Consider the following 21,318-nt stretch of genomic DNA (forward strand, 5'->3'; position numbering starts at 1 on the left):
TTTTGAGAAGTGGAAAGCAGAAAGGGGAGGAAAGTTTGTGTCAAAGGAGTGTGTGTGTGTTTGTGCACATGTGCACGCCTGGGAGCAGCACGGAGAGTTTCTCTATTCCCTAGCATACAGACACAGAGGTGAAAAGGAGGCAAGGCTGTCAAAAGTTTTCAAGAAATTGCATCTATCACATCACTTTCCAATCTGTTTTAGGTATAGCACCGTCATGTCTGTCTGTATTTTTGTCCTGCATACGTAAAGTATCTTGGGATCTAGTCCCCCTAAATGAAAGGTGATACAGAAATGTAAAGGATTAGTATCATTACAAAAATAGACACAAGGAATATGGAAAATATTCCCCACCAGGTTATAACTATGCTAATGCAAGTCAAATCTGGGTCCTTAATTACTTTACCAGAGTTCCTATAAATGCATAGAATTTAACCTCGGAATGTCCTGCCTAGTCCTGTACATATCAGAAAAAAAAAATCCTCCAACAAACCCAACCCTCAGATACATTTCTCAAGGTTTGTTTGCCAGATTTCTTCTGCCTGAAAGTCCCACGGCTGGTCCAAGTTAGTCCAGTCCTACTGCTCCTCGAATTCAAGAACTGAAGTAGGCTGGAAAAAAATATTGCTAAATCCTCAACAAAAAATGATACCCCTTGCAAACAGCTCCAGGCCATATTATTTAGATTTAGCAATGTGGAAATATTCCAGCAATGCACTATTTTGATAATACACAAAATCAAATTGCTGCCTCATGTTGTACTTCATGCAGTACCCCACCTCCACCCCCTACCCTCCTACCCCCAGCTCTTTGTGGGCAGGAGGAATGTGACCACAGTGCAGCCTGGGTGGGGGACCAGACCTACAGCAAAGTGTCCTTCCTATTCTGACAGCTCAGAGAAGCACAAAAAGCTGTGCCCAAAAGCAATAGCGCTGCACTAACTAGTGCTTCTTCTCTTGGTGGGGGGATGGCTTTGATTACCCCCGTTTGATGAGCAGGAGGTGGCACAGGAAGATGCTGGGAGGCTGCTATTGTGTGGGACTCCACAATTCCTTGAATAGAACGAGCGGCCTGAATGGTTGTGTCCGCGATCCCTAAAGTGACAGTGGCTTGCCAAGCCAGGTCTCCCCGGAAAACAGGCCTTCTGAAAGGGAGGACTCACAAAAGAAGATTTTAAAAACCCTTCTCCCTTGCTGCCCTAAAACTTCCCTTTCCATCTGCATTCAAGCCAAGAAAATCCTCCCAGCCCTGTAGGGTGGGACCTCACCAGGACCAAGGACCTCACCAGGAGGACTTCCTTTATCCAAAAAAACCCTAACCTGTACTGCCATCAGAGCCCAGCACAACCCCCTTCGGGTGAGGCCTTCCTTCCCTTGATGTGATCCCACAACTAATGATGTTTCAGGGGTGGCTTTACAGTAACCAGAGTGGGCTGGGTTTTGTGGTTCTTCCCAGAAGGCAACAAAAGAAGTCTGTTCCCACAGCCCGACCGAGGACACTGAGGACACACCTGCAGCGCTGTGGAGCTGGCTCTGTCTTCAGTGGCCACAACAAGACAGGTGGTGACAGCACCAAGAGCAAGGTGATCTTGCCCCAGGGAGGAACAGGGCTGGTCGCAGCACTGCTGTGCCCCAGGGATGGAGCTGAAACTTCTATGGAGCTCCTGGAGAAGTATCAGTGTATTTAGGGTTACCTTTTGACCCACCACAAACTTGAGATTTATTCATTGGTCCTTCCCTGTCAGTATGTGATGAGCAGGAGGTAGCAATGTAGATACCTTTTCTTTCTTTCTGCACTTGCCTCTGGCCCATTTAACTTTTAATTCAAACCTTGTTTTCTGAGGTGCCAAAGCACACATCAGTCGCTCTTATTTGCCATTCTGATGCCCCCGTCCCTTGACCCAAGATACTCCTGCAGAATAAGTGTTAATTACCAACCAGTCCATCTCACAGCTGAACACTGCATAAAGGCATCTGGGCCAAAGTAGATGTGGACAAAAGCTCCAGCAGTTTGCAGACCTCAACATTTATGGAGCGATTTTTCCCATCCCTATGCCCTGGGCAGTCAGGAGTTGACCATCTCAAAATTCCTTATTATGTATGGCTGAGAATTTCTAAAGTGGAGAAAAGTGGTGGAGTGAGTGAGAACTGGCTCCTGAAAGGAAAACCTTCCTTATTTTCACTCTTGGAAAATAAAAAGGGACAGAAATGCATCTCTCCTCTCCCTTCCCCTTCCATGCTGCCCTTATAGCATGTAGGGGCTGGGGGGGTCGAGGCATTCCAGCAGCTGCTAGCCAGTATCTTGGAAACTGCCTCCTTTTTCCCAGTCCCAGCCCCTTTTATGAAGGAGACAATGCAGACATACAGTGAGTGCCTTGTGCATCACTTGGGCCCCCAGGCCCTTTGACACGGGGATTTTATACAGTGGCTCACCACCTCCCCACCCTCCCCGAGGTGCCCCCACACCCAAACCAGGGGGCTTCAGCCTCGCCTTTTCCTGGATTATCCAGAAAGAACTTACATGCCTTATTTACCCAAGGGCTCAAGAGAAATATGTGTAATGTGATACCAGGGAAATAATTCTGATAATTCCAGAATTTACCCATGGTAAATTGCCTTTTGGTTTGTTTACTCGAGTCTCTTCTTACCACTTCTCTCCTTTCTTCCACCCACTCTGTTACCCACGTCTCCCCAAGAGTCCCATGCATTTCTCTCTTCATCGTGTTTTGCTCTGGCCCCTCTACAGCATAGGAAAGGCTGTTTCCTGCTCCAGATAAGAAGTGGTTTTCATGCAAAGTTTGGCTTGGCTTTCTCTGCTTGTTGTGTCTTGATCCAGAGGCATAAGCTCAGTCAGAGGGTTAGGAGGAATTTGCTATTTCAATATCCTAGTGTCCTTCTCTCATGCTCTCAGTGAGGAGAGCCTATTTTGGGGTTGAAGGTACCAGCCAGCTCTTGAGTTTGTAGCTCAAGGCCTCTGTTGAACAGTGACACAGGTGTGAGTCAGGGTTCACTCACATCACAGGGGATTTGGGCTCAGGCTTATTAGTTCATCTGAAGAATGGCTTCCCAGTTTCCAAGACAGCATTCCAATATTTGCTATAGCAGTTCCACTGAGGTCTCTCCTAGGAAGATCTGAAATTCTGTGAATTAGCCTGAGGTAGGTAATGGGAGGTGAATTGATCTTTTATTATTCCCTGCTGCTGTTAAAAGTACACTTCATATCCAATAGAAAATTGTTGTGTATGCTTCCTCCAGCCATGGTAATTGAGGCAGACTGGAGCTGGTTTACAGAATATCTCTGCAAAATAAACTTCTATCCTTTCCAGATTACTTCATAAGAAGTGGCATTGGGTTTATTTTGTCCCTGTAATCATGTCAGAGCTGAGGCAGAAAGCAAAAGTTAGGTTTGTTTGATGCCTTTGCACCCAGAAAATATGTCCTTTTCCAAAGCATGCAGCTTCTTAATCAGAGAGAGGGGTTCAAGGCAAGCTTCTTTCCTGCAAGCCAGGGCAGACATTTGGCTGTTTATCATGATGCTTCCTCCCTCCCAGTCCATGGGGCCACATTTCAATGGGTTGCCTAGCTCTATAGATCCCACCCAGGAACCGCTCTCGAGCGTGGCCCCGCAGTTTTCTTCAGTCAAAACATGTTTACATGCTAATTCACTGAGATCACAGCAGCCGCACCAGCCCATCTGCACCCTGCCTAGCCAAATTATAGCTCTGTGTTCTGCTGAGCTGAACATCTGACATGCTTTAAAATAAAGGGGTGGCCAGCCAAGCAGTGGTCAGTGCTGCAGACTGCCTGGCTGCAGGTCTGTGTGGCAAGTGACTTGCCCAGTGTCCCCAGCTGGGGACGTTGAGCCCTCCTGGGGCCATGAGCTGCTCCTCTCATCACTGGGAGCTGGCTATGCTGAAGGAGAGTGGGGACACTTCCGAGGTTCCCAGAAAGTTTTTGGATTGGTCTTCTGGGCACAGCTCCTCTGCTACACTACAAGCTGCCTAGATAACTCTGCAGGAGTCAGGTCCTAGACAGAGGTCTGGAGGAGACTTGCTCAGGTGGTTGTGGGGCAGAGAGCATCCAAAAATGTCTTGTACAGCCATGAGATTGCCAGAAACATCCCTCTTTCTCATGCAGCCCCACTGCAGCAACATGGTCTTCCTTTCCTTTCTCTTGCCCACTGTAAGGACCACAAGCCATTTCAGACATTGCGCAGACCTGACCAGAAGAGTCTCTCTCTTGCAAGAGGTATGATGCTTCCACAGCATCATCAATGATTTCAGCTTGCTTAAAATTTGAGGGGCTCCAGGAGGATGCTAATGCCATTTTTCATTTCAGTGTGATAGCCTCTACTTCCCCGGGCTTCCAAAACCCTAGGTGAGAATTGAAAACATCACTCCATCCATTTCAGAGATGTTTCAGTAAGAAATGATTTATTCTTACCCTGGGCTGTGTCAAAATGATGGGTGGACCAAAATATTTGGCTGCAAATTGCTTAGCACCTGTAGTCTTCACAGACAGAGCAGGTTAAGCTTCTGGGGGGCTGTCTTGGAAAGAAAGTGATATACTGTACTGTTAAAGGAAAGTTCTGGGGATGTTGGATGAGACAACCAGTGTGGAAAGAGGGATAGGACAGAGAGGTCACACAGTGTCTAAGCTCAGGTCCCTTGCACTACTCCAACAACTCCCAAGGCTGGATGCACCCTCTGTGTGACCATCCTTAAGCCCAGCCTGTACTGCAGAGAGGAGAAAGATGATTTTGTAACCTTGTGGAGGCTGATTTCCTGGACCAAGCAGCTTCTTTGCTGCGTCTGAACCAGGCTGAGGGCTGTGGTTAATCGCTCTCCATTACAAGCTGAAGCAAAGCAGCACCAAGGAGTTTGCAACCAGCTGGTCAACAAAAAGGAGGGGCCATAGAGGGAGGAAGTGTGTTTCATAAATGTGGGTAAGGAATATATATTATGAGCATGCTGGGAATAAAACCAACTTGTACCAGGGAATAGTGTGCCTCAAATTTCAGACCAGTTCCTGTGAGCCCTCTGAAAGCTTATTGCAGCTTTTAAGAAGTCACTGGTTCCAGCAATATCCCCAGTGTTTAGGAGTGAGGAATGTTGCCAGACCCTCTTGAGCCATGCCTCCAGAAATTTAATGGAATTATTAAGTGCATTTACAGTTCCTGTTTATTGTTAGAGGCATGATGTCTTAGCTTGTCTGCAGAGTTGTTTTTTATATCCAATGCTCATAAATTTAAAAAAAAAAAAAAAAAAAAGGAGGAAAAATGGCCAGAGATCTGCTTTTTATACCAAACAGACAGGGGTTGTTCAAGTCACCTGGTCTTGGTTACACCTGGCTGCTACAGCGTCCCTGTCCTATGCAGAAGTCTTATTTGCACCATGCTGATGGATGGGCTGTCTGGGAAGGGAAGTGTGATACAGCATTCAGATGTCCTTGTTAGAATTAAACAGAAAGCTTTTGACATTTTATATGCATTTTTCTATTATTTTCTATTTCATTTTGAGCCAGAATGACAATGCAACATTTTATTTACACATCACATTTCTGGGGGTGGGGAGCATTCAGCTATAAACTGTTGTGTTTCAGCCATGGGCAAAATTGCCTTCCTACTGTCTCTCCTTTTTTTATTGAAACAAATAGGCACATAGTAAAGATGTGAGCCATCTTTTTTAGTTGTTTTTTTGCTTATACTATAAAATAGGGAGAAAAGCCGGCTTCCCCTCATTTTCCTTTACTTCTTTATTCTGTCCTGTCTTTGCCAATTGGAAACAGAACTCAGAGTTACTTTTTCTCTGGAAATGGCTCTTGCAGGGCTGAACTGTTTTCAGTGCTTTCCAAATAGAGGAGCCCTTTGGAGCTTACATGGCCTTCTGGAAGTTTATGGGGGAGGAGGACTGACAAAATAAATTCATATTTTCTTCTGTCAAGGTGAGAGGTGAGAGGAAGAATTGGGGAGAAATAGTCACAGGGAAATTTATATTGGCAATTTCCCCACTGACCAATGAATATAAAGGGCATTATACACAAATATGAATATAAAAAGCTAAAACTGCCTGTTCTTTTCCTCTGTTTTCTTCTCCAGCACTACTGTCAGCCTTCCCCTTGCATGAGCAACCTTCTACAAGTGCTTTGTTGTCTGAATAGTGGGGAGATAGGAACACAGGTGGTAGAAGGTGTATGTTCTTCTCACAGGAGCGTTCAACCCTAAAGCAAACACAGTTTTTCAGCTCAAGAGAAGAGATCCTTCATCAGTGACACTCTAGAGATGCAGATACAGCTTCCCTAAATCAATAGCATAAGGAAACAGAAGTGGAAAGCAGCTCTGGAGTGCGAGAGCATGGGAACAGGCTTCACAACTACTTCAGCTGTGATGGTAAAGCTCCTTGCTCAACATCAGAAGAAGTTCCCAATGCTGTGCCATATGTTGCTCTCCTTTTACAGAATAAAGATTGAGTATTAAATGAGATATAGCAAGGAATCACTGATTAGAGTTGTTCCCTGGAAAAGATTAGGAGAACATTTGGTTTTCAGTTTGAAAATTAAATGAAAAAGTAACAAGCCTTGAAGGAACTTTCCAATGTGGTTTTCATCTGGCTTGGCAGGTTTCTCCTGGAGAACAGAAAGCTAAAAGAAGATAGGAATTAGAAAAACATTCTGTGACCCGGATAGAAATTCTTCAGCAAAAAGGGAAATGCAGAAGCAAAACAGTATGTAATGAAAGCCAAAAATCTTATTTAACCATGTTTGTCTCTCTTGTTTCTTCTGCAGGGCCAAATATTTCCAGGGGAAGAAGGTGAATGGAGAATTTGAAATCCGAGTGGAACAGGTCAGTGACAAGTGAATTTCTCTCTAAGGAATGTATGTGGACACAGCTAGGGAGAGCTAATCTGTCCCAGGAACAGTGATGGGGTTCACAGCCTGTTCTTTTATGTGCTCCACTGGGCACTGGACACATTCTGTTTCCCTGCTAGCCTTGGCACCAGACATTCATTTCAGCTGAAGCCTCTTCATGTTTGGGTCTGTCCCCTGCTCTGTGTGTCGGTGCAGTGTCTGTCAGGAAAAAGTCCCATGTCGTCTGAGACTGGATGCTGTTGCCAAAAGAGAAATCGTTATTATACCAGTATCATAAAGTCACCCCAGGACATTAATCATCATCTGCAGGCACCCAACTTGAAAGCAGTCATAAGAAGAGAGATGTAGAGATAAGATAGTGATCCTGAAGAAATCATACGTTTGCTTTATACTCAGGACTATAAATATATTTGGGTGGGTAAAGAAAACCACTGGATGTTGTTTGAATGACCTGATATTTTCTGTTTTTATGAGGCTGTTGATTCTGCATCATGTGGATGTACAGATTGTTAATGCAGTGGTTTTGAAGACTTTCTCAGGACCATTGCCTCCCAAGAGGAGAAAAGTTGTTTCTTCTCTTTTCAAAGTGGTCCTGATCTGTTGTCTATGACTGTTCATGAGCATACGTGTTCTGATCAAACTGTGTCTGGGACAGATTTTTCTTTTTTATTGATATCACACTTGTCAGTCTGGGTGGTATTAACAAGAATAATTTTTCCTGGAATTACCTTATCAAAGTCTTTATTTTGTTGACTGTCTTGGCAATTCTCCTAAAAGAGAATAGGAAAAATTAAAAAATTTTAAAATCATGCTACTCACATTGAAGCATGAAATCAGTTAATTTAGGTTTTCCCTTCAAGCCACTGATCCAACCCTTTCCATCATTCAAAGCAGGTTCATCTTCAAAGCTAGACCTGGTACTCTTCAAAATGGCCTGTTAATTCTTTCCTAAACTTCCAGTCTCTGCCTTTCCCCTCATAATCCTTCTCCTCAAATGTTACTGTACTTGAGATCCTTACAAAGGAATTGCCTTCAAATGGTTGGTGAGTGCAGAAGGTGAGAAGTGGACTCCTGATCCCTGCTGGGGGATCAAGCTGTAACCCTTGTCACCATCACAAGGTAGTTTATCACATTTCCCCCAGAGTCTTGTAGGGAGGCTTTCCCAGTTCACCTGCTGAAGTCCTTCCCATAGGCTGAATACCCATGCTCTAGATGAGGCAACAAATTTCTCCAAGCAAAGACCTCAATGCAATTTCACTGGTGAGGACCATGGCCAGGCCCCTGCACCTTTCATTAAGTGCCCACATAGTGGCTGCAGCATTGCCCAAGGGAATGAAGCCCCCAGTGGGTAGGAGAGTTGAGGAATGGAAAACAAGGATTTTGGCTATTTCCACTTTTTCCCTACCTGCCACTCAGAACAGGCAGCCCCGTCTCCATTTAGTGGGCAGAGAGCTCCTCTTGACTCCTCCATGGCCCCTTTTTCTTTGGAGGCATCTCTCAGGAGAAGGGATGATGACTTTTCCCATCTGGATCACTATCTCTCCAGGGAAACACAGAAGCTGCATTGTCAAGGGCAGCCCTTGAATCTGACCCCAGGTCCCTCTTGCACATTGTTAAGGTCAAGAGAGAGGCCCTGCTTTCTTCAGACTCTGTCTTTTTGTTCCCTTATTTTGTCCATCCAGTATACTTACTCAGTATTTTTTGCTATTTAGTTTTCATTCATCCTACCCTATTTATTTGGAGCCTTCCTAACTTCTTCACCTCTTCCTCAAGCAGTCCAGGAGCCTAAAGTCTTGTAGGAACAGGTCCCCTGAAGTTGAATGCTGACCCTCTCTGCCTGAAAAATGAATGTTCTTCTTATAAAAGAGGGGGAAAAAAAATTGGGAAGAATAACTGTGTTCATCTACATAGTCCACATATTTCTCTGTGAGTCCCCAGCTTACCAGTCTTCACTCCTGTAACTCTCCCCTGAATGGGACACACACTGTGCCATGGTGCATAAGCCTTAACCTGGCTGTTCAGCTCTGAATAAATTCTTCATCAGAGAGAGAACTCCTAAGAGTTTGACTTTTAGGCATCTCTTGAGCCATTTGGTCTGCTCAGTAAGTTCATTTAGTTTTTCATTTTTCCATTTGATCCTGTTTTAGATAACCACACATTATTAACTTAGCCAGAAATACAGTTTGCCTTAGGAACTTTTTTTAGATTTCATAGGAGAAAAACCACTTTTGATCTGAAAAGCTAAATAACAAAGAAGTTTGAATGGCAGAAAGCAATGAAAGGAAATATCCAAATGTTAAATACTCATGAAAAACCACACTGGGAAAAAGCCACTGCCTTATTTTTACTTACCATGCTAACTCTTTTGCCATTCCTTCAGGATGTTCAGTAGTTGGTTTGAAGTTTTTCTCCTCCTCTTTCATATCCATCTCTGTTACATCTTAATTCTTTCTAAGCAAGCCAGTTTAGCAGTCTGTGGGGGAAGCAGAACAGGATAGTAGGTGATACTTTTTGAAAGCCACGACATGATTATTTGTAATGGAGCAGGAGTGCTGAAAGCAGCAGTGCCTCTCCCTCTCTCAGCAGCAGTAATCTGGTTGTACATCCCTACCAGCTCTCCAGGCTTCCTCCCCCTTCTCTGAGGAATGCAGGGCATTTGTGATCATGCTGCCCTGCTCTGTCTGTCCCCCACACCCAGCTCTGTGGAATGCATTGGCTCACTTCAGCTGAATTCGAGAAACAGGCAGATGCTTCATGATACTGTTTCTGCAAGAGGTGAATCCAGTTCATGTTAGACACTGGGTAATACACAGGGAAGAGACTGTTAAATACCATCCTGCTGCTCAGGGAGCTGCTTCTGCAAGCCTTTAGCATATATGAAAATATGTTTTATGGACTCTCAAATAAGGTTTTCTGGTTCTTTAGCACCGTGTGAATTGCATGACCTTGATAGCAATCCCAAGCCCTCATTCTCCACATCCATTATCCCCAGGAAGAGACAGAGGTTCCTGTGGGCATCACCTGATACCGGTGGATGAGGAGAGAGCTGGCAGGGACACTGTGGTGTGTACACCACTCTTCTTTCATTCATCAAAATGAACGTGATGCCTGACTTTGTTTCCTCCTTTTTTTCTTCTCTTCTGATCTTCAGTGTAACACTGAAACCATATTTATAATATGCTTTAAAGGCTGCAGGATTTATTATTGTCCACCATTTAGTGAAACCAGGCAAGCAGTGCCACTGCCTTCTTCCAGCTGGCTGCAGGGAGAGAGTTGAAAGGCTTTGGTGGTATAAAGACAGCCCAAGCACTCTCCTGAGTCACGGCCCCTTTTTCTGTGGAGGCAGTTTGGATTGCATTTTGCTTATTTGGGTGTTTTTCCACTTCTGTAGCAATGATAGTTGTTCATGAGACTGATTGAAACACTGATCCAAAAGTGAAAATCTATTTGACCAATTCTGATTAAAACCCTGGTGCTTTAAGTTTTGTGGGTAAAGCTCTAAGCTTTAAGAGAACAGCTGAGTCTAAAAATAATATCTCTATTTTATGCTAAAATAAGCTGCTTAGATTTTGATCCACGTTGTTGCTTTTACTTGCCTGGTGATTTTTAGCTTTCAGAACTGCAGTGTATGCATCTATAGTTCTTTTCTCTAGAAATACAAGTACTAAAAAAGTTATTTTAGAAATGAAAAGCATTAGTATGAGTAAATGGCTCTAAGGCTAAGTTGAACTTAAAGAAGAATCTTTAAGTGCCACGGGACCACATTGCTTTTAGTCTCTCACAAAAACAATTTTGCTTTTATCTCCTTGGTTCTTCATTGGCCAGAGGACAGGAGGCATTAGGAACGACAGTATACTGAGGAAGAGGAGGTATTATACCATAGGCCTTATGCTCTCTGTCAGATGTTGTCCTTCATTAGAGAGAAACTGATTCAGCACCTCCTTCCCCACCCTCTCTGTGCTATCCCAGAGGAAACTAAACCTTGTGTGCTCTAAGGATTTCTGGGGCTTTCCATCTGGATCACAACACACCTTGTGTAGGGTCTCCTCGGGCATCAAACACGCCGCATGCCCAAGGGGAATGCCTGCTGGCCATATATCCCCAGCACACCCACAGACAAGCAGAGGAGGGTGAGAGAGATGGGGCTGAGACCTGGACAGCCACAGACCATCAGACAGACCATGACCCTCAGGGTGGGGGGCAGATGAGGGGGACACTTGACAGCTGTCTGGAAGAGTGATGTTGGCAGAGCAGGAGATGAGCAGAGCAGGGTCAGTGGGATGACCATGGAGGTCTGGCTTATGAGAAGAGATGGGAAGAGTTGAGTTTGTTTCTCCTGCTGTAACAGAGAGTAAAGGACACACGAGTGCTTCTAGTAGATACCTTGGGCCAAGTAAGGGTTTCATGACATGGTGCCAAGCGTAGCAAGAGCTTATACCCTATGGCTCTCATGAGCATTTCCAGTCCTGTGCCCTGCATGGATCAATGAGAGACACAGCAGGCAAGAGCAAGCAGCACCTCTTAGAGAGAGTCCACCTCCTTCAGGGTACCTTTCCTGCTGATATTTCCCAGAGGAATTTTAATATGTTCACAGACATCTTTCCTGGCACTGGCTAACTGATGGTAGAGTGGGGTGAAAAGTGTGAAAGGGGAGTCATGAAGCCAAAAGATCCATCTACACTTTTACTTCTGTTGTTTGTCCACCCATCTCCTTCCCACCATTTCCTGTTGTGATGAGGTGTGTCCGTCTGTCCGTCTGACACGCAGTTTTCTTCCACAGCTCATTCACTTGTTCCCACTGTTCAGTTTATTTTCAGGGAATGATTTTTCAGTGAACTCCTATGTACATGCTTCTGGAAAAGTCTTGTGGTATAGATTATGACTCCATTGGCAGCCTTGTCAGGAAAAAAGTTGTGCTTGGCAGTCACAGAAGATAATTGTAATACAAATCATGAATTCCATCTCCATTGTACTTCCTGCCCTAAAGAGGTATTTTCATGTGTGGCGTAAAATGTTCTTTCAAAAGGTAGAGTCTGACAGGTCTGTGTGTGATGAAAGGAAAACTAGCCTCTTGTTAAACAACAGTATAATTTTTATTCATTATATGTTTAGGGTTTGGGTTTTTTTCCATCTGAATACCAGAAAGCAGTTGAAGAACAGCACCAAAGTTCTCATAGCTTGCCACATGCAAGCTTTCAGAAGCCATGAGTAAAGGAACCTGGAGAACCAGCAAGAATTACTCTAAAAAGATAATTTTCTTAAATAAATCCTATCTTCTCTTTTATTATTATTATTTTGTTTTAATTGGCTTTTGGAAGTCTAGAGTTCATGGTTTTGAGACATTTCCTGAGATCAAAATATTTAGAAATATGCCTTTTGTAAACCTCAAATGTTCAGGTAGTCACATAACTTCTGAAATGAAAACTCAAGAGACAATTCTGAATGCCATCAGAGGTGATGCACCAAAAGGTGCTCACACAGGAGAAGGCATATGGACCTTCAGCACCAGCATTGTCTTGGGCCTCAGAGAATGCATCCTAGCTTCAGGACTTGTGGAGAGCACTTGTGGAAGCTGCTCTAAGAGCCACAAAGCAGTGTTCACATCACAAATGGACTCTGTCCATTCTTTTCTCTCAGAGAGCAATCCTGGTACTGGGGACAGGTGGGGAGCAGGGTGCCTGCCCAAGAAAAAAATGTCTCATGAAGAGACAGGGGGGATCAGGAAGTGCAGTGTCTAATTCTGTATGCATGCATAGCTTCAGCCCTCATCCCATAGGCATCCAAACTATCTGCCCACCTTTCTGCCTGTGCAGGATTTAGGGATTGCTTAGTTTCCCCTTGAGATGCTTATAATGGTTGTAGTGAAATGTGCTGCTTTAGGGATGCATCCTGATGTGGGCCTTTCCTTGTACATATTGGAAGATCCACCAAAAAATAAGGCATAAAATCAACAGAGGGATGTATGTGATTTGATTATACAATAGCAATTCCTCATCCCAAGTGCCTAAGCCATGGCATGGACCAGGCTAGTCAGTAGACTAGACAAAGCAGTGCAAGGATTACAGTGGATCTCAGCCAGAATATGAGTTAAAAAATAGTCACACTGCTGCATGTTTGACAAACCCATACTCAAGCATATGGTTGGCAGAATTACAAATGGAGGAAGTTGTGGACCTGCCAGATAGAATCCCAGTGAGAGCAACAATTCTGATCAATTCACTGAAAAACATCATCTACAAGAAAATCTTACAAGAATGGGACTAATTTTGTCTAGGGGAAAAAAAACACAAAAAAAAAAAAAAAAAAAAAAAAAAAAAAAAAGAAAGAAGTCTTTGAGGAATAGTTCTTCAGGTTCTGCAGAAAGAAGTAATGGAAACAAAAAAATCTTAAAAGGTAAGGGGAGAGATTTAGATTGGGCTTTGGGAAAATTTTCCATTGTTGTTAAGGTACAGGGTGCCTGAGAGGTTTTGTCATCTGTGGAAGACAGAAGAAGGTTATGTAGTATCTGCCCACAATGGCAAAGGCAGAGCTGGTCTTCCTTAGGAGAGAAAGACTGTGTGATGTCTTGAAGTCCTTCCAACATAACTTAATGTTATTCTATGAAAAATGCTTAAAATGCACCTTGAACTCATGCTTCCCTTAAATCACTAATAGGCACAGCTACCAAGGCAGGCATTTCTACTATTGCATGATTGAAAATGGCAAAATCTTCCTTGTTTAAATATCAGGAAACACAAACAGACATTCTGAAATACCTCACCAAAAAGATCTCCAGCACATAGAGGACACTGATGGAAACTGAGAGTACCTTAAGGTGTAGTCCAAACGATTTGGAGAGTCTTCTGATTCTTAATACCTGAAGGAGGCATTTTTGACAAAACCATGATCAAAGTAGCTGTAGGCATCGTCTGATATCCAAGCCTCACAGAGGTATGAAGTATTTCCACTCCCACAGTCTCATTACACTATTCTTCAAGACAGATTGTGTCACGTTTGTCACACATGGTTTGCTCTTGCCCTGAATGTTTTTGCAGCCACTGGCACTGCTGCAAAACAAGCATAAAAGACCATCAGGCTAATGCAATGCCTTCTTCTGTTCCATGATTCCTAATGCAAATGACTCTGCGAGGCCAGAGCTGGGCTCTCCTGTTTTACACATAGTTACCTGTCACTCTATCTGCATGGGCTGCTTTCAAAGACCTCTTTGTCTGCAAGGTAAGCTCAGGCTGGAGATGATCTCAGAGCTGAAACCTCAGCCAAGGGAAGTCATTGGGCTACAAAACCCACAAAGTTAAAAATACAGGGAGCACTGGAAAATCAACAGGAAACAATTTCTGCTGACTGAGGGTTTTAGCCTTCTTCCAAACGCCAGCGGCCTGTTGGATGGAACAAAGCAGCTACATGAAAGCAGAGCATTCCTTAACTTTGTCTGTTAAAGCAGAAGTGAATGCCAGGCAAAGGTCAGGATTGTCCCTCAGCTCTGATTGTAGATCTGGACATTTTGGGAGTGAGATAGCTGAATCCCCCAGACCCTCTCCACACTTCTCTCTCCTCGCCAGTGTTTCCTGGACAATGGTTGCCAAAGGGGATTTCTCCTTTTCTTCTGGCTCTTGACATTAGCAGGGCCTGAAATTGGTCCTGGCAGTTTGGCATGAAGTACTCACCAGCTCAGGGGGTTCTCAGGCCTGTTTGCAGGTCAGGTGTCTGAGCACAGCTTTGTTTGGCCTGACTGCCTCAGGGAAACGCCTGTCAGACCAACTTAGTCAGACTGCAAGAGCCCTCCATCGAATGAAGATTGCCCATTTTCACCACCAGCAAAGAGGAGTGCTAAGCTCTTTGCTACAAGCCATCATGGAAAAAAATTTTAGAAGAAAAGCAGAAAAAACATGAAAACACAGATCTAAAACTTCCCTTTCTTGCACTGGTGTTCACATCAGATGATGCTCTCCTCAGCAACAGAAGCTGAAGTAGTGTTGAGCTGGCTCGACAACACTCTGCTTTTAGAGTGGGACATCTCTGAGGCCTATGGAGACACAGAGGTGGGGAAAATATCCTTTCATCTCCCCAGTCCACAGAGCCTCTGGAGCAAATGTATAATCTAGCAAGCTTGCCTTGACCCGTTGGGGAGATCACTGATTGTGCCCAAAGCATCTGACCTCACTGAATTTGTCCAAGGCAGACTCCTCTCTCCCTAGGTCTCCTGAGATTTTTCAAATGAATAAAAGGCAGGTGCCTTTTAGGAGTACATGTTTTCTCATCTCTGATCTGATAGGGTCACTGAAGCAGCGTGGCTGCGGCCAAGGCAACACAGTGCAACCTCTCATGGGTAAAACCCAGTCAGCCACCTGAACCACTGCCAATCCCTCCCTGTGAGCATGTCTGTCTGTCTATGTGTTTGTGTTTGAAGCAGAATTTATTTCTTGGCAATGGGAATTTTCCTTCTCTTTTCATTGTAATTGGGAGTTACAATGATGTAAGATCGTGTAAGGGTGCTGCTTTAAAAAGTTTACGCAGGGCCGCAGACGTGAAATCTCATTACATCATCGGGTCACCAGTCCACAGCCATTGCTTTAAAATTATGTGGATTTTAAAAGGAAAGTTGGAAATTATTTTTTCATTTGTCGTCTGGCCTTTGAGCCTTTACAGGTGCACTAGTTCTCCATTGGCAAGTTTTTTCCATGAGTTCATGAGGACAAAACATGCTGCTTTCTTTTTTTTTTTAATGTATAAAAGTTGTTCCTGGCAATATCTTTTGGTTCCAACTAATAGAAGTAGCAGAAGAACATTAAGCAGTACAAGGATCTCAATAAAGTCATAAGTATTAGCAGCACCATCTGACTGTTCTGGTATTAGATAGCTACTGGTTAGAAGGTGATTTTACTGCTGCCCAGTATTCATCATACTAAGTCTGAAAAAATGCTTTAAAAGGAAGGGGAAAAAACTGCTCAAAGGAAGAAGCCTAAATTTCTGCCTCAAAAAATGAAACCTGTTCATTTATATTTATCATAATCACCCCTGTGTCTTTTGCTCTGCATAGATGAAATATTCTTTGCCAACCTTTCCAGCCTTGCAAGTCGTGCCTTTTTCAAAATACAAATTTTTTGTTTTAATGATTGAGCAACTCTGTTAATAACTTACCCAGCTTTGCTAACTCTTTAACAGTAAAAGTCTTAATAAGCAAATCGCATCAGGTGACCTCTGCTTATCACCTTCCTGCAACATAATGAGGTTTAAACAGGTTTAAATCTTTTGTATTAGGTTTATAGCTGGCCAGTGGCATGGCAGCCTACACAGACATAATTCTAAATGGATGTCTCCAAGTGGAAACTTGGAATTTGATTTCAAATTACTTACCTCTTTTTATTATTATTGTTGCTATTATTATTATTCTTTCCTGCATGCATTTTTCAGTCTACCCATTCTTAATTCCTCCAGTACTTAATACTGCAATAAACCTAATCCTGTGTACTTTTACACCCCAAGTGTGGGAGCCACAAATACTTCTGCAGTCTCTTAGGGCAAACCAGCTATAATTGGATCTCCAGTTGCCTCACAGGAAAAAAAATTAGAAAAAAATAAAATAAATAAAATAAAAAAAATAAAAAAAGAAGGAAAGGCACATATGAGATGAAGAAAATTCTGCATCTGTGTGTTTCTATTTGTGTTCCTGCTGCCCTTGAGTAACACTTTGTCCTTTTGCAGGCCGAGTTCTCCGAGTTGAACCTGGCTGCATACGTCATGGGTGGCTGCATGGTGGACATGCAGGTCATGAGGAACGGCACCAAGGTGGTCAGGTGAGAGCACCAGCTGCTCTTGAAAAGTGGGCTTTGTGGAGCAATGCTGGGGCAAGCAGGTTGGCCTCAGGGTGTGACAAATATCTGAATCAGGGCACCACAGTCCTGGTAGCTTCAAGGAGTCTTGGAAGTGGTGAAAAGACTGGTCTGACTCTAGTGGGTTTGTATCAGGTCTCAGGTGCACACTATGCCATATAATCATTGTTTCCAACCTAGACCCTTCATGCAACAGCAAATGCCTCCTTCTCAGGTTCTTTTTAGCCTCCAGAATCCCAATAAAAGGGGCAACAGATCTCCTCCCTTGATTGTTTTCTCCTTCTCTGTCAACTAACCCTCATTTTAAGCAGTGGCTCTAATTCATTAGCCTACCTGTCTTAGGCTCTGATCCCATGGACTACCCTCGCAATAGCCTCCAAGCCCAGGTGACCAAGAGCAGCCATGAGAAGAGGACTCAGGGGTGTTGGAGGACAAGAAGATTGACATAAGCCAGCAGTATGCTCTCACAGCCCTGAAAGCCAACCACATCCTGGGCTGCCTCCAAAGAAGCATGGCCAGCAGGGCAAGGGAGGGGTTTCTGCCCATTTTGTCTATTCTGGTGACACCCCACCTGGAGCACTGCATCCAGCTCTGGGGCACCCAATGTAAGAAGGACATGGACCTGTTAGAGAGTCCAAAGGAGGGCCATGATATCCATCAGGAGGTGGAAACACCTCTCCTGTGAAGACAGGCTGAGAGCTGGGGTTGTTCAGCCTAGAGATGAGAAGGTTCCAGTGAGACCTTATAGGACCTTCAAGTACCTAAAGGGAACTACAATAGAGTTTTGTAAGGGCACATAGTGATAGGGCAAGGGGGAATGACTTTAAACTGAATGGGGTTAGATTTTGGCTATACACCAGGAAAATACCCTTCCTTTACTGTGGGGATGCTGAGGACAGGCACAGGCTGCCCAGAGAAGGTGTGGATGCCCAAGCCTGGCAGTGTTCAGTGTTGGATGGTGCTTTGAGCAATCTGGTCTAGTGGAAGGTGTCCCTGCTCGTGACACGGGGGTTGGAACTGGATGACTTTTAATGTCCCTTCCAATGCAAGCTTTTCTGTGATTCTATGATCCTGATGCATGTAGCCTGATTTGCTCCTGAAATACCACTTTTTTCTTTGTGAGAGATCCCCAGTGCTCTGGCCTTGCCCTGGGGTATACCTCAGCAGTAATACCTGTCTCTATTTGATGGGGATTTCAGTCCTACTAGCATTACTTCATTACTGCAGTCATTGCAAGCCGCCTCTTTTCACAAGCAATTCTTCTCCAATCACACATCCAATTCACTTCCCAAAAGCATTCCAAGCACCAGAGTGGCAGCAATTTGGAGCTAATATTAGATGCATCTTTACAAGTTCTATATAAAGAATAGTGTGTTTTATCACATCTGTGTACGATGCCTCTGTTTACCTTCACCAGTATCACCTATTTATATCAATATCACTAATATCAACCTATAATTATTTATGGGTTCCTGTCATTGCAACTCTACATTTCATCTTTGATACATTAACTTTTCTCTGTGTTGAAATCTCATTGCTGAAGCCACTCTGCTTCCTTTTGTACAGTTCCTTTGCACTTTTTGGTGTATTCAGCATCTTTGAGTTTAATAATGTTGACACAGTTAATCAATGCTTTTGTCTGTTTGCAACTAGTTCAAAATTAGAGGTAGAGACACATAATGTAGCATGCAGTGATATTTTTGGAAGGGATTATTAGAACAGCTGAAAAACTGTGATTTTGAGCATGCTGGCTGCAGTTTAATTACTCAAAATCTCATTTCCAGTCCAAACAGTGCAAAGCAAAACATGTCACTGTCAATTAGCTATGACTGTGGTCCATCAATTCATTTCAGGTCTCGGCATCTCTCTTGTACATCCACAAGTCTCCATTTATTCTTTGGTAAAATTTCACGAGCCTCTGCTAAAAACCTTTAGAGTTGTGTCTGTTACATGCATTTGCTTTCTCCTGTCCCACAAATGTCTGTTTCAGAGTGAAACAAAACACTATGTCCCATGAACCAGCCGCTGGAGCACTCATCAGACAGCGTGCAGCGCTAATGCACTCCTGCATTCGCTTGCTCATGATGCTGGAAGGTTTCCCAAGAACCATTTCCTAGGTTGATCACATCTTCATTTTCCTTCCTGTGTCTTTCCTCCCAAAGCCATTCATATATCTGGCAGAAAGATCTTGGGCTATTAAACTGAAACTGAAGACAAAATTTATTTCACAAAGCTGTCTGGGGCATGGTGTTCATGTTTCTGCTCACAGTGAACACACAGGTATTCCAGCTACCATTTTTGCATAGATATTTATATGTGAAATATGTGGTTTTTTGAATGGCATTACCTCAGGTTTATTTTTTTTTGTTTTGTTTTCATTCCTGCATGTTTAAGGACACATTTGCATTGTGGGAAGTGAATTTGGTAAATGCATACTTGTCTGGATATGCAATTTATATAGCATATACTAGATGCCACAATCCTTGCAACCAGCAAATATTTATTTACAGCCTGTGCTGATGTGCCCCTGTTGTGCCTAGCTCAGCGAGTTTAAGAGCTCAGGTCAGTCAACTTCCACAGTAATTCTCTAGAAGGGGTAGAAATTAAAATGCTTCTTCACTTTAGAAAGCAAATTGTGGAACTGAGCTGTGTAGAGGTACCTCAGCCCATCCCCATGGGTGCAGCTGCTTCCCACTCCCTTCAAGCCCCATCATCCCATCCACAGCTGTGTCCTGCCTGGCCACAGACACCCTTCAGAGTGCCCAGCCACAGGGAAACATCTTCAGCTCACATGTGTGTGCCAGCCCTGCTGCTGCTGTCATCTTTTTTCCATCACTTATAAGGCCTCTGTTAATTATTGAACAAAACATTCAGTCAAAAGTCATAAAGCTTCTAGATGGTGAAATATAATACTCACCATATTTTTTGATTGCACAGATTCATGGAAATCCCACTGACAATTTTTAAGAAGGTAAATACAGCACCATCTTTCTAACAAGCACTTTTGGGATTTCCCCCTGCAGGAGCCTTGCCTGCTTCACATTCCTCTTCAAAGGGAGACCAATAGAATGTAGTAGTTTAGTGGAAAGACAGTGAATATACTACAGACCAGTAGATTTAAATCCCTGAAATGATAAATTTCTTAAGAGCAACAATTAATATTCATATGAAGCAACCACTGGGCTGTCCTCTCCAATTTGATGTTATGTTTACTGATAAGCTATCTAACAATTTATTAACCTATTAAATTCTGCCATTTTTGTGCAGGCCTCCTAGTTCTTTCTTTAAACTGGAAATACCCTCTGGCACATGCAAAGCCAAGTTTAAACCAATGTCTTCTTCTGCTGATCACTTGGTATTTTCTGACACCTTGGAGTTAAGGCATTCTTTCACACCCCATGTCAACTGATTTGAACTGCACCAGGAATACATTGTGGTTCTTTTACCTGGAAGATATATCTCCTAGTAAGAAGGTATAACAGTCCTTAAAGCCTTCCATTTTCCACCTGTCTCAGGAGAATTAAAAAAAACCAAACAAACAAAAAAAAAAAAAAAAAAAAACACCAAAAAGCATGGACATATACATGACTCCTAGCCTGTGTATCTTGAAATAAGTTGCTACAAGTAAGTTACCAAATAATCTAACTGAAGCCAGGCATTTCTTTGCTTGCCTGAGTTTTAAAACAAGCATGGCTCCAATAATTTAACTTTACAGTGACAATGTTCTGTGTCTCCAGCTTCTCTTTTTTAGCTACTGTGCATTCTGCACATCTGTAGGAGGGGGTGGAGGATTTGAGATAGTGTCAGTGAAATGTGCTACTGGAGACAGAGGCTATCATCTAACAAATCTAAAAAACTGCATCTGTGTTTTCTGTGCCAGTTCCACCATGGTTTGCAAAGGATCCATCAGCCTGTTCAGCACGTTTCCTTCAGACAGAGAGCTGGCCATGAGGTATCTTGTGCAGTCTCTATCAAGCACTTTTCTATGCCAGTGCCCTGTAACCCTTGCCCTCCAGTGGCTGAGGTCACTGGTGGAATGAGCTGGGCACCAGGAGCAGTGCTGGGCTCAGCCAGGACTGGTGGGATGGGGAATCTCCCACACATTGGTCCTTGCTACCCCAGCACTTACTTGGAAAAAAAATTGTCAGCAGACCTTCCCTATTGAAAAGTTGGATATGGGATGCAGGAGGTAGTGTTTATTTATCCCAAAGGATCCATCACAAGTTTAGACACTGCAACTCTTACAACAGAGAAATGGAATAATTTCTGGGTGCAATAGCTGGAGTACTAAAGAATGTGTAAATACAAGTGTGGGTTCATGCCTACCCTTGGGTGGATTCTTCATCCTCCTCCCAGAGCATACACAGACTCCTTTTGGACAGGTCTACACACACAAGCAGAAAAAGACAGAGTGAACCATCTGGAATCTGATTTACTCTAAGCTCCTGGACTGTGTCACTTTTACTGGGGTTAGATGTGAGGAATGGGACTTTTATTTTCACGTTCCTCTGAAGGGCCCTTCATATCAATATTTTGGCAGTGTAAGGAGGCTGTCAGTGTTTGCACTGCACCCACTCTGAGGTGCATTTATGCTTTGAGGATATTATAAAAGTGTCCAAGTAGAA

General features: G+C 43.5%; 1 protein-coding gene across 2 annotated transcripts in view; it reads left to right on the plus strand.

Annotated features, from left to right (window-relative positions):
• The window catches only part of SYN3 (synapsin III), a 190,000-nt gene that overhangs the window by 24,375 nt on the left and 144,307 nt on the right, over window positions 1–21,318 (plus strand). For both annotated transcript variants that reach the window (XM_015627320.3, XM_015627321.3), the window contains 2 exons: window positions 6,780–6,837; window positions 16,566–16,657. In XM_015627320.3, coding sequence (XP_015482806.1) covers window positions 6,780–6,837; window positions 16,566–16,657 — 150 coding nt within the window. The remainder of the gene's footprint in view (window positions 1–6,779; window positions 6,838–16,565; window positions 16,658–21,318) is intronic.

Source organism: Parus major, chromosome 1A (genome assembly GCF_001522545.3).
Source record: "Parus major isolate Abel chromosome 1A, Parus_major1.1, whole genome shotgun sequence".
Lineage (NCBI taxonomy): Eukaryota > Metazoa > Chordata > Aves > Passeriformes > Paridae > Parus > Parus major.